The following is a 13,554-nucleotide window of genomic DNA, read 5'->3' on the forward strand; positions in this document are numbered from 1 at the left end:
AGTAGCAATAAACTGATACGATCATATGCTACGTTCATATTTTTTGGGTCTTGTCCATCATATCATTCTCCCAATGATGTGATCCCGTTATCAAGTGACAACACTTGTCTATGGTCAGGAAACCTTGAACATCTTTGATCAATGAGCTAGTCAACTAGAGGTCACTAGGGATAGTGTGTTGTCTATGTAGCCACACATGTATTTGAGTTTCCAATCCATACAATTCCAGCATGGATAATAAACGATTATGATGAATAAAGAAATATAATAATAACCAATTTATTATTGCCTCTAGGGCATATTTCCAACATGATGGTGGTTCACATTTTATTCATGGTGCTTTTCATAAGTTGCTTGCTAGATATGATGTTAACCATAGAATTACATCTCCTTATCGTCCCCAGTCTAGTGGTCAAGTAGAATTAACCAATAGGGAAATAAAATTCTTATTGCAAAATACTTTCAATAGGTCCCGAAAGAATTGGTCTAAGAAATTAGATGATGCATTGTGGGCCTACAGAACAGATTATAAAAATCTTATGGGTGTGTCTGCTTATAAAATGGTTTATAGTAAAGCATGTCTTTTACCTCTTGAGTTAGAACATAAAGCTTATTGGGCAATTAAAAAACTCAACTATGATTTCAAACTTACTAGTGAAAATAGGTTATTTGATATTAGCTCATTAGATGAATGGAGAACCCAAGATTATAAAAATGCTAAATTATTCAAAGAAGAAGTTAAAAGATGGCATGACAAAAGAATCCAAAAGCGAGAATTCAAAGTTGGTGAATATGTTCTATTGTACAATTCTAGTCTTAGATTTTTTGCATGAAAACTTCTCTCCAAATGGGAAGGACCATATATCATCGAATAAGTTTATTGGTATAGAGCTATTAAGGTCAACAATCCCAAAGGCACTAACCTGAAGATGGACAATGGGCAAAGAATAAAGCACTATATTTTAGGTCACCAATTAATGTTGAAACAAATATTATGCAAAACATGACCCCAGAGGAGCACATTAGGGAGACCTTCCAGAACACTCGAGAACCCTTAAAAGATAGTGGTATGTGATACAGTAAGCGGACTCAGAAAAATCCGCAAAAATATTTTCTGTGAGTTTTGGAATATTAGAAAAATTAGGGAACTGAGAAACATACGGGAAGGCAACTCAGGTTTCCACTAGACATGCCTAGTGGGCCCCTAGGGCACCTTCCTGGCTCCATTTTCTTGTGGGACACGTATTTGCTTGTAACAATTCTCTATATATATCTCCCGATTATTTGATTCCAGAACCACGGGGAAATCCACTGTTCTTGTTTCCAACTGTTTTCTTGGCAGATCTGAAAATATCTCGTCTCAAGACTCAGAGGGAGAGAGCTACATCATTGATTTCATCGCGCACCCTAAGGTCTATGGAGAGGTGGATCACTACGGATAGACTACGGAGGAGTACGACAAGGATATGAAAGAAGTAAAAGGGGATAGCTCCGAGGAAGAGGAAGATCCATTGCGTCAACCTGGAGATATGCACGTGGAATTCAAGAAGTCAAGCCTCCCCAACAAGTACAAACCTAAGGTCCAATTTATCCCTTCCCTTTTTCTGCACAAGAGAAATGCGACATTATGTGAAAAGGTATTAAAGCTGGATCTGGAGAATGAGGGTCCGAGGGAAGATAATTTCAGCATGAGACACAAGTTGAAGAAGAAAAACACATCAGCACCACCACCATCATTACCACCAAAGAAGGAGACTTGAGCACACGGGTATGGGCACTCCCCTTGGCTTGTGCCAAGCTTGGGGGAGGCGCCCCGGTATCGTATCACCATCACTCTTATTTATCTTTATCCAGCTTAGTTTGATCTTTAGCTATTGTTAAATTTAGTCAAATAAAAGTTTAGTTCGATTCTTTTGTTTTGAATGCTAGTTTCATGATCTATCTATCTATCTATGTAATCGAGTGAGAGTTATACAATAAAGTTTAGTTTGAGTTTTGGTTTTCTTGCTGCAATCAAAATAAAGGAAAATAATGAAAAATATCTAATGCCAACCTTATAGTAAGTAGTGACATCACATAAGGAAAAGTATAAGTGGTAAAATTTGTTGAAGGTTGACAAACATAGCATTGGTTGGTGATGCAACACATGAAAAAATTAATAAGGGAAGATAAGATTTACATGAAAATAGACTATCCTTGGCATCTTTTATGATTATGAGCCCCCATTAATTATAATATGCCAAAACTATTGACATTGGACAAGGAAAACAACGTAATGATTTATGACTGTTCACATTCACATAGAAGTTATATTGTTATAGATCCTATAACATGTGGTGCTTGCCCAATACCTTTGCTTGCCAAAACTCCGCACTAAGTAAGGATACTACTTGTGCGTCGAAAACCTTAAACCAAATCCATGTTTCAAGAGTCGACCATACCTACCTATGTATTGAGTAAGATCCTTCAAGTAAGTTGGCATCGATGCACAAAGCAATAAAAATTGCTTCTAAACAAGTTTGATCATTTAGTGTAAGGGAAATTAAGCGTTGTACAAACTTGTGATGGCGATAATAAAAGCGACAGACTGCATAATAAAGGTTGCCATCACAGGGGGCAATATAACATAACGTTCCTTTGCACTAAGAGATTTAGCATACAACCAAAAAGTGCACAACAACCTCTGCTTCCCTCTGCGAAGGGCCTATCTTTTACCTTTATGTATTTACTTTTGTGCAAGAGTCAAAGTATTTTCCTCTAGTTCCTTTATCTTCCCTTTGGAAAGCATCATGTGGTGGGGAAAGATCTAAACATATTTATCTAGCTAAATGTCGGTGGTCATGAGTTATTATTGTTGACATTACCCTTGAGATGAATACATTAGGAGCAATACTATAAGCCCCTGTCTTTCTGTGTGTCCCGTTGAAACCTTTTGCTCATATGTATGCGGTGAGCGTTATCAATTATAGAATACTAAATGATGCTTGAGCATGTAGACTTGCTTAAAAGCTCTCATATGTGACCCTTCTTGAAAATATGACGAATAGTGTTGCAAAGTTAAATGAGAACATAGTTTTTTAGTTTTCAATAGAGTTTATGCTTCATACTTCAATGTTGTGATGAATTGCTACTAGTATATAAGAAGCCTTTATGATAAAATTTATATGATGAAAATGCGATGATGAAGTATTTTATAAAGTTTTATTTGTTGTTATAATAATGAGCATGATGTTGCTATGTCTGTATTTTGTTTTTTATCGACACCTCTCTCTCAAAGAATGTGGTCATGATTTTCGTTATTGGCTTTCGCTTGAGGACAAGCGAGGTCTAAGCTTGGGGGAGTTGATAAGTCCATTTTGCATCATGTTTTGTTACTGTTATTTATAGTGTTTTTATGCATTTTGCCACCTATTGTTACTATTTCTACTTGTCACTTGATACAATTATCTTGCTATCAAACAACTTGTAACCGCTATTTTAGTGCTTGCAGAAATTACCTTGCTGAAAACCGCTTGTCATTTCCTTTTGCTCCTCGTTGGGTTCGACACTCTTACTTATTGAAAGGACTACGATTGACCCCTATACTCGTGGGTCATCAATTACCATATTGGTTCCCACATATTCCACGAAGATCTTTATTGGTCGAACCACGATGTCAAGGATTCAGTCAATCCTGTATGCAGTTTCCTTTGTCCATCGGTATGTTACTTGCCCAAGATTCGATCATTGGTATCTCCATACCTACTTCAATATCGTTACGGGTAAGCTTCTTTACTTGTTCCGTAATACAAGATCCCATGACTATCCCCTTATTTACATTGCTTGCAAGCTTCTTGTGATGTTGTATTACTGAGATGACTCAAAGATACCTCTCCGTCATACGGAGTGACAAATCCCAGTCTCGATCCACGCCAACCCAACAGATAACCTCAGAGATACTTGTAAGGCACCTTTATGATCACCTAGTTATGAAGTGGTGTTTGAAAGCACACAATATATTCCTCCGGTGTTAGAAAGTTGTATGATCTCATGGTCTTAGGAACTTATAATTGACATGAAGAAAGCAGTTGCAATAAACTAAGTGATATGATCAAATGCTATGCTTACGATTGGGTCTTGTCTATCACATCATTCTCCTAATGATGTGATCCCATTATCAAATGACAAACATATCTATGGTTAGGAAACCTTAACCATCTTTCATCAACAAGCTAGTCTAGTAGAAGCTCACTAGGGACACAGTGTTGTTTATGTATCCACAAATGTATCCGAGATTTGGTTAATACAATTCTAGCATGTATAATAAAGGATTATGATGAACAAGGAAATATTATAATAACCAATTTTTATTGCATCTAGGGCAAATTTCCAACATATATGGCTCTGATTTATTTTTACCAACATGAACTTCGGAAGATTTTACATTATTATTTATGGTGAAGTGTTTTCTAGGCTTATTCTTAAGTATGATTATGAGAAAGCATACGCGAAGTGAGGTGGGATTTCCTTGTGGAAATGCTCACTTCTAAAGGGTTTGAAAAAATGGATTGACTCGATCTCTAGTACTCTTTTCAAAAGTTCCTCATATGTTAGGATTAATGCTACTAATGGTTCTCACTTCATGTGTGGCAAAGGGCTCAAACAAGGGTATCATTTTTCCCCACTACTTTTCAACCTTGTGGATGATGCTTTTACAAAAATGATGTGTAATGTAGTTAATAATTACTTAATTTCTGCTCTCCTTCCACATGTGATTCCTCGGGTGTGGTGAGTCTGCAATATTTAGATGATACCATTCTTTTCCTAGAGAACTCTACGGACCAGGCTAGGAAGTGGATTTTATCTTGTTTTGAGAAGCTAGCCGGCCTTAAAATAAATGTCCACAAGACTAACGTGCATTCCATCCATGTGGATGAGGATGCTGCTCACTATTTTGCACAAGTTTTCTGTTGTAAGATGGATACTTTCCCTTTTAAGTATGTACGGATGCCCTTACATTATAAAAAGTTGTGAAGACATGATTTGCAACCCATCATTGATAGGGTTATCATCATTTCTGGATGGTTGGGGAGAAATTTATCATATAGGAGTAAGCTAATTTTAATTATCACTTGCATTTCTAGTATCCCTACTTACTTAATGTCAATGGTGAAGTTCCCTAAATGGGTCATCGATGTTATCATCTCTCAAATGTCTCATTTCTTTCGGGGTAATTTGGGTAATGAACATAAGTATCACATAGCTAAACCTAATATTATGTGTAGTAGGCATGTGTGGGGTCTTCTTTTTCGAAGGATTTATGTTGGGATTTGAGGGCTGCAATTTTTTATTTATAAATGGGAAGTAGGAAATGTAAGGAATAATGCTTGCTTGCATGATGAGTGGGCTGGGAATGTCTCTCTTAAGTCAAAGTTTTGGGGCTTTTTTGACATATGCCAGCAGTAAGATTGCATCGTTGCCCGGGTTTGGTACGATGAAGATTTGAAACCTTCCTTCAGAAAACGTGTTGATGAAACTCTATATGAGAAATGGTTGGAATTGTTATCTCTGGCAAGAAGTACTCCACTTTCTATTGCTAGTGATATGCCCGTTTGGATGCTTGAAAGTTAGGATGTGTACTTTGTTAAATCCTTTGTATACACTAACTAATTTTGGAAGGGTCCAAGTTGTGATTTCAAGATTATATCTGAAAGATTGAAGCCCAACCTAACATACATGTTTTCTTGTGGCTTATAGTCCACAAGAAGAGATTAACTAGAGACAATCTAGCTAAGCGCCAAGAAGTGCTTTAGGTCTCATGTGTTTTCCGATCAAAGTTGAATCTATTAATCATGTTTTCTTTGGTTGCATTTTTTCTAAATAGATTTGTAAAATCGTGGCTAATATTTTTCATATTCTGTACCTAGCTCTTTTGAGTCCCTAGCATCCTTTTAGAAACATAAAAAAGAAGGATGATGCTGTTAATTTAGTTACTTCTCCCATCTTGTGAGGCTTATGGCATTTCCGCAATCATTTTTTTCAGAGACAAAGACGGCGAAGTATGAAGTGCGTAATGAGTTTGATGGGTTCATTGGTGCTTCAATGAAAAATTCTTTGCTCATATGCTCAAGCTTCACTGCTCGTGGAATGCCTAAGACTACTCAATCATTTTTTCTAAAGAAAAAAGACTACTCGATCATCGGCGAGGAGAATTAATTAGGATCACTTGGAGGGATCTTCCATCTCCACCCGGGGCTGTAGTGTAGGGGTGCATGTGTGTAGATGTTTATCTTTCATTATTAGCCTCTCACTTGACCAAATTTCTGCCCCGCAACTGCAATAAGGAGGGCTGTTGTAGACTTGTAATTATGGTAAACTACAAGCCATGAGCTGTGAACTGTCGCATGTGGATGTTGTTTTTGCCTCGGATTTCAATAAAAAGTCGGGGTGTGGGAAACCCCACTCATTTCAAAATAATAGAATAAAAAATAGGGTTTTTTGTTGTTGGGCATATCAGTTGAGGCCATTGATTCAGGTCACATGAGCAGAGCTCCAACATTGTTGTTCGTCGGTTCGGCCTCCACCCGTTGACACTTGACACATCATTTGATGTAGGCATGAATTTAGGGGGAGTCAAGTTCTCTCAATGAACTATCCCTCCTCCTATTATGCATAAAACAAGCAAATCTTTCACATTCGCCATTTTTGATGGTATTTGCGTCACAAATACGAGTTTTGGTCATGGGCCCAAGGTTAAAATCTTCGCGGTGCCATACCAGTTCACTCAAACATAGGCGGCCTCGGCCACCGCCCCCTCTCAATGAGGTCTTTGCCCTTGGTGTTTCTTTTCGTTGCATCTTTTTTGCCTCTCTTAAAGTTTTAGGTGTGGAATCCTTCAAGGTGTGTATTCCTTTTTGTGTGGTTCTTCTTGATAACCTTGGAACTTCCCCACCATACTCCCTTGACCTGCTCTCTGTCCCAAGCCCTCCTCACCCCTCAAACTCTCTCCTTTCCATTGTGCGCATTGTTTCCTCGCGACGGAGACTAAGGCAGGGCGGTACAACCGGTGTCTAAAGCGGTACAACCGCTAATCCCCCGTTTCCCTCCTAGCAGTACAATCGGCGAGAATTGGAAGTTCTACCACTAATTCCTAGGATGTACTCGACCGATACAACCGTTCCTAGGAGTGGCACAACCAGTGCGACAACCGGCGCTTAAAAGGGAGGGCCAGGCTGAAGGCGTACCCAGTTTCCCCTTCATGCCCAACTCCCCCTCGGTGCCCTCGTCGCCTGCCGCGGTCTCCACCAGGCCGGAGTGCCTCCGGCGCCCCGGATCTGGTGCCTCCCCTCGGATTCGCTCCGTGGAGGCCCTCCCTTCCCTGGCCTCCTCCAATGGATGCCGGTAAATGCCCTTCCTCCTTCTTGATTTTGGATCCTCTTCCTTGGATCTACTTTTTCTTAGGGCATTGCTAGGTTCCCGCGTTTTTGGACAAACTGTTGATAGAAGGAGATCCTATATATGATTCCTATTAGTTATCCTGTAGTATCTAGAATCACTAGCATGGGTCTCAGATCCGGATGTACCGGCCTCCCTCAAACACTGGTTCAACCGCTCCTGCGGTACAACCGCTCCTGTGACCGGTACAACCGGCCTGCCTAGTTTCGATGTCACTGCTTCTTTGTTTCACTTTGCATACCTAATATATTCTTAGTTTTGCGTATAATCTTCTCATCTTTTTTGGGTTTCTTTGCGTGTTTTTTTTTCTGGTGTGTGTCTGGAGAAGGCTCTGGTTCATTTGATCAGTCGAGGGCATTGATTCAGGTCACATGAGCAGAGCTCCTAGCCGCAAATCAACAGTAGACCTGTCCATGCTCTGGTGCTCCAACATTGTTGTTTGGCCTCCATACGTTGACACTTGACACATCATTTGACCAAGAACTAGTCCGTTTGTTGCCTATGACCAAGAACTACTCCGTTCGTCAATAGGCAACAAACAATGTGAGGCCGGCCGATGGTGATCAACACCTTCCCGTGTCCTCGTGTCCATGCAGCCCGCGAGCCTTTCCAGCTTCGTCTCTGCATGTACTCCCTCAGTTTCAAAATGTAAGTCTTTTTTAGATATTTTACTGGAGGACCATATACGAAACAAAATGAGTGAATCTATACTTTAAAATATGTCTATATACATTCATATGTAGCCCCCTAGTGAAACCTCTTGAAGACTTATACTTATTTAGGAACGGAGGGAGTAGTAGCTTTTTCAATCACACATCTTGCCGCGCGCTCATATGCGTCACGCGCCTTGCCGCCCTTGTGAACCATCATCACGAGCTCACCTCGCCCCGCCTCTCCTTTCCCCGCGTCCATCTCCGGCCGCCTCGACGAGCGCTGCTATATACATGGCGCGGGCCAACCGCGAGTCAACGGAGTTAGTAGCGCCTACGGCCCTGACACATGGCGTCGGAGGAGGTGGAGCAGAGCTCGCGGGAGGAGCCGTCCCCGCCGCGCACGCCGACGTCCTCCTGGCCGTCGCAGCCGCTGCTCCTGGACCCGGCCTACGCGCGGAGCAAGTCGGTGATCCACGACGAGCTGCGCAGCTTCCGCGTCTTCCTGCAGTGGTGCGCGCTCGATCACTCCTCCCCCGCCGCCCGTGCCGCCTCGTACGCGGCCTTCCTCGCGCTGGCGCTCGCCGTGCCCGCCGCCGTCTCGGCCTCCCTCCGCGCCGACTCCTCGCTGTCCCCGGCCTCCGCGTCCGCGGTCACGTTCAACCGCGTGGCCACGCTCACGGCGTCTGGGCTCGCCGCCATCTCCTTCGTCACGCTCGCCGTCTTCTTCCGCCGCTGCGGTGGCCTCCGGCAGCTGCTGTTCCTGGACGGGGGGCTCCGCGACGACACCGCGTTCGTCCGCCGCCGCTACGAGCGGGAGCTAGACCGCGCGTTCCGCCTCCTGGCCGCGCTGCTCGTCCCGGCCCTCTGCGTGGAGGCCGCGCACAAGGCCGTCTTCTTCTTCTCCACCGTGCGCGTGGAGCCGGCGCTCCCGCTCCCGCTCCCGCACGTGCCGTGGCGCGCGGTGGCGCTGGTGGCCACGGTGGCGTCGTGGGTGTACCGCACGGGGGTGTTCCTGCTGGTGTGCGTGCTGTTCCGCCTCACCTGCGAGCTCCAGATCCTGCGCTTCGAGGGGATCTACCACATGTTCGACGCGGAGGCGTGCGCCGCCGCCGACGAGATCTTTGCGGAGCACCGGCGCATCCGGACGCAGCTGCTGGCCACCAGCCACCGGTACAGGGTGTTCATCATCTGCTGCCTCGTCACCATCACCGTCAGTCAGCTCGGCGCCCTGCTCGTCGCCCTCTCCTCCAAGGACGGCAAGAGCTTCGCCAACTCCGGCGACCTCCTGGTACGTAGTACGCAGTACGCACCACCGCGCGCGTGTCCATAAGCGACTACATGCCTGGCAAGTGCCAAGTAATACAGGCATTGCTGCATTGTTGCAGGTTGGTTCGTCGGTGCAGCTGAGCGGGTTCTTCATGTGCCTGTTCGGCGCGGCCAGGATCACGCACCGAGCCCAACGGATCGTGTCCATCGCCAGCCAGTGGCACATGCGCATGGTCTCCGCCGCCCTGCACCACGGCAAACCGGGCGTCAGCACGCCTGCGAGCGACATCGACGCGGTCGCTCTGACGGCGCCGTTGCTCCCAGTCCCCGGAGCAGGATGCGACTACAAAAGCAGACAAGCTCTTGGTAACAAAAGCTATTTTCTCAGGAAGATCCCTAAAATAACGGAGCAATCGGATTTCTGGATTCTTTGATCTGACAATCTACCTTTTGGTGGTGTGTTTGCTGTGTGTTCAGTGACGTATCTGTGGCACAACAGCGGCGGGATCACCTTGTTCGGCTTCACGCTCGACAGGGGGCTCCTCCATACCATCTTCGCCTTCGAGATGACCCTCGTGCTCTGGATCCTCAGCAAAGCCGTAGTTCTCTCCTAGCTACTACTAGTACATCGACCACTACGTATGAGACCAATGATCGTTAGTACTTACTACTCTGATAATTAACCATGCATCCAGGCTAGATAGTAGAGTACCATTCTCATTCTCAGTTGTTGATCAAAGTGTAAGTAAACCCAGCTATAGTTATTGCTTCCTGAATAATTATACATCAGTTTCGCGTCTCTGTGCCATTTGTCTGGAATTTCTAGAGGAACGGCTGCCAAAAAGGTTGCTCGGAAAAAATGGCGCCAAATGGGGGATGACAGGAGCTGCTGCCAACATGCGGAGGCCTTGGTCTATTCTTGGCCAGGAGCAATAGCCCGCCATTGATTACGCCACATTTCTCTCTCTCGCCACCACGCTCCCACGCGCTCCTGAATTCTCTCCCCCACCGCCCTCGAACGCACACACGCGCGCGCCCCCGAGTCTTCTCCGTTTCCGGGGTTGCGCGCGCTGCGTCTCCCTTCCCTGCGCTCCTCCGATCTTTCCTCTCGACGAAACAAGAACGTGTGTGCTGGCTGGCCACCCAACGCGCCCAAGAAGCACCGGGGTGCAGCTTCGTGGCTGCGACCTCGCCGCATCCGCCCGCCGTCGTCAACCGGTGGCGCCGGCGGGCTGGCTCCCCGGCACCGCCCCGGACATGGCCGGAGCGCCACCCCTCCCCGCGCGCCTCTTGTCCATCGCCGTCTGCCTCCTCCTGCTCCCCGACGCCGCCCACGCCGCGCGCCAGCTAGCTGACACCTCCCCTTCGCCCGACGACGCCGCCGACGCGCTCCTCAAGTTCAAGGACGGCATTACGGACGACGCCGGGGTGCTGCGCAACTGGGCGCCGGGCACACGCCCCTGCGCCGGCGCCGTCTCCAGTTGGACGGGCGTCATATGCCACAAGGGCGAAGTGACGGGCCTGCAGCTGGAGAACATGGCCTTGTCCGGCACGATCGACCTGCGCACGCTCAAGGGCCTCCCCGGCCTCCGCTCGGTTAGCTTCATGGACAATCAGTTTGCCGGCCCGATGCCCGACGTGAAGGCGCTCCCCGGGCTTCGCGCCATCTTCTTCTCCGGGAACAAGTTCTCCGGCGAGATCCCTGCCGACGCGTTCGACGGGATGGGCGCGCTCAAGAAGGTGACCCTGTCCAACAACAACTTCTCCGGCCCGATCCCGGCCTCGCTCGCCGCCGTGCCCAGGCTCCTCGACCTGCTGCTCAATGATAACAAGTTCCAGGGCAAAATCCCTGACCTCCCGCAGAAGGAATTACAGGTCGTCAATGTCGCCAACAATGAGCTGGAGGGGGAGATTCCGGCGAGCCTCAAATCCATGGGTGCCGCCATGTTTGCTGGTGAGCAAAATACGTACGCACATACACATTACCGGACGGCCTAGTTGGCTGGTTCTGCAGCGTCAACGACGGCGCATGTATGTCTGGCTCTGACATTGTCCTTCGGTGCAGGCAATAAGAAGCTTTGCGGTGGATTACTTGACCAGAAATGCACGGTCCCGCCGACGTTTCTGCCTCCGGCACCCGCTAAAACGGAAACGCCTCCGTCGTCTCCGCCGCCAGCGCCTGCTAAAACGGAACCGCCTCCGTCGTCTGACAAAGGCGGAGCCCAGCCGTCGCCGGCGGCTGACAAAACGACGGGCCCGCCGGCAGACAAGGCCACACAAGATTCTGCCCCTGAGGAGGCCGCCCAGCGCTCAATGTCCTACGGCGTCCTGGTGGCACTCCTCGGCGTGCTGGCTCTCTTGGGCTTCGCGCTCTTGGCGCTTCGGAGGCGGCGGCGAGAGTACAACACGGAGAACTTCGGGCCGTCCATATCGAAGAAGCAATCGATGAGGAAGATCAACGCAGAGCCAACGAAGGGCGACTCGGCAGGCGCCCCTGCCACCGCCGCCGCAGCGGCAGCCGGAGGCGACGGCAGCAGCCGCGGGGGCGGCGCGGCGACCCGTAAGGCGGGAGAGCAGGGGCGGCTGACGTTCGTGCGCGAGGATCGGGGCAGGCTGTTCGAGCTGCAGGACCTGCTCAAGGCGACGGCGGAGGTGCTGGGCGGCAACGGCGGCTCCAACCTCGGGCTGTGCTACCGGGCGACCCTGACCGGCGGACAGTCCATCGTGGTGAAGCGGTTCAAGGAGATGAACCGGGTGGGCAGGGAGGAGTTCGAGGAGCACATGCGGCGGCTGGGGCGGCTCGCCCACCCCAATCTCCTCCCGCTCGTCGCCTACTACTACCGCAAGGAGGAGAAGCTCCTGATGCACGACTACGTCCAGAACAAGAGCCTCGCCCACCTCCTCCACGGCGAGGGGCGCGGGGTGAAGAGGGCGGTGGTGCACTGGACGACGCGGCTCAAGATCATCAAGGGCGTGGCGAGGGCGCTGAGCTACATGTACGACGAGCTGCCGATGCTGACGGTGCCGCACGGCCACCTCAAGTCCTCCAACATCCTGCTGGACGAGCGCTTCGAGCCGCTGCTCACCGACTACGCGCTGGTGCCGGTGATGAACCAGTCGCACGCCGCGCAGCTCATGGTGGCCTTCAAGTCGCCCGAGCGGAAGCAGTTCGGCAAGTCGTCCAAGAAGAGCGACGTCTGGTGCCTCGGCCTCCTCATCCTCGAGATCGTCACGGGGCGGCCGCCGTCCTACGACCTCAAGGCGTCGGCGGCGCCGGAGCAGGAGAAGCAGAACCCAAACGACCTCGCCGTTGTCGTTGCGTCGACGCCGGAAGAGGAGTGGCTACGGGCGGTGGTGGACCCGGACCTCAGGTTCGAGGACGCGGCGGAGAAGGAGGAGGCGGTGAAGCTGATCAAGATCGGCTTGGCGTGCTGCGAGGGCAACGTGGACAGCCGGTCGGAGCTCAAGGACGCCGTGGAGGCGATCGAGGAGCTCAAGGGCAAAGAACGCGGCGACAGGGAGGACAACTCCTTCTACTCGTCGATAAGCGACGGCGCCGAGCGCGACGAGGACTTCACCAACGTCGCCATCCATTGATCGGTCGTCCATGGATCCATGCATGCTTGCTCACACAGGGAAATCAGGACCGTCTAACCACCCAACTAAGCACGCTCCATGTAACACGCACGCACGTATATACATGGAGCCAACACTACACATGGACCTAGTACGTACTGATCTGTACTTTACCTTAATTCGATGTTCAGATGTAGCATTAATTTGGTAATTGAATCTTCTCTCAGTTCTTCATCTTTAGCTAATTGTTTGATTAGCTGGTCTCAGTGTTCATCTCATGTTCTCGAACTCTGGATTGGGGATTCAGAATTACAGAACATTTTTGGGTTGAGTTTTAGTATAGATCCTGTTCACAGTTGCAAAATTCAGGGCCTTCTGATTCACCTAGTTCTAAAAACACAGGCAATAGGAAAAACACAAGATTATGATAATTCAGTTTTTATAATCTATACCGTCTTCAAACAGGACAGCTTATGTGGTAGATTATAAAAAATAAATGAACGAATAATTAAAAACTCACAATCTACTCTATCCCAGATAAAACCAGATTATGGATTGTTAATGACTCATTATCCTTGTAAAGTTGGACGTAATTACTAATTTCTGTCACCGCCCTCCTCCTTTT

At 48.1% G+C, this 13,554-nt stretch overlaps 2 protein-coding genes across 2 annotated transcripts; both read left to right on the forward strand.

The window, feature by feature from the left end:
- The first annotated feature begins 8,278 nt into the window (after positions 1–8,278).
- On the forward strand, positions 8,279–10,152 carry LOC123413124. Its single transcript, XM_045106080.1, has 3 exons — positions 8,279–9,375; positions 9,473–9,719; positions 9,831–10,152. Exons 1-3 carry the CDS (start codon positions 8,434–8,436, stop codon positions 9,965–9,967), a joined length of 1,326 nt encoding a protein of 441 aa, XP_044962015.1. The 5' UTR covers positions 8,279–8,433; the 3' UTR covers positions 9,968–10,152.
- A 100-nt stretch (positions 10,153–10,252) lies between these two features.
- On the forward strand, positions 10,253–13,266 carry LOC123413123 (pollen receptor-like kinase 2). The gene is made up of 2 exons (XM_045106079.1): positions 10,253–11,307; positions 11,419–13,266. Exons 1-2 carry the CDS (start codon positions 10,611–10,613, stop codon positions 12,948–12,950), a joined length of 2,229 nt encoding a protein of 742 aa, XP_044962014.1. The 5' UTR covers positions 10,253–10,610; the 3' UTR covers positions 12,951–13,266.
- The last annotated feature ends 288 nt before the right edge of the window (positions 13,267–13,554 follow it).

The sequence above is a fragment of the Hordeum vulgare genome, chromosome 7H (assembly GCF_904849725.1).
Source record: "Hordeum vulgare subsp. vulgare chromosome 7H, MorexV3_pseudomolecules_assembly, whole genome shotgun sequence".
NCBI classification, from domain to species: domain Eukaryota; kingdom Viridiplantae; phylum Streptophyta; class Magnoliopsida; order Poales; family Poaceae; genus Hordeum; species Hordeum vulgare.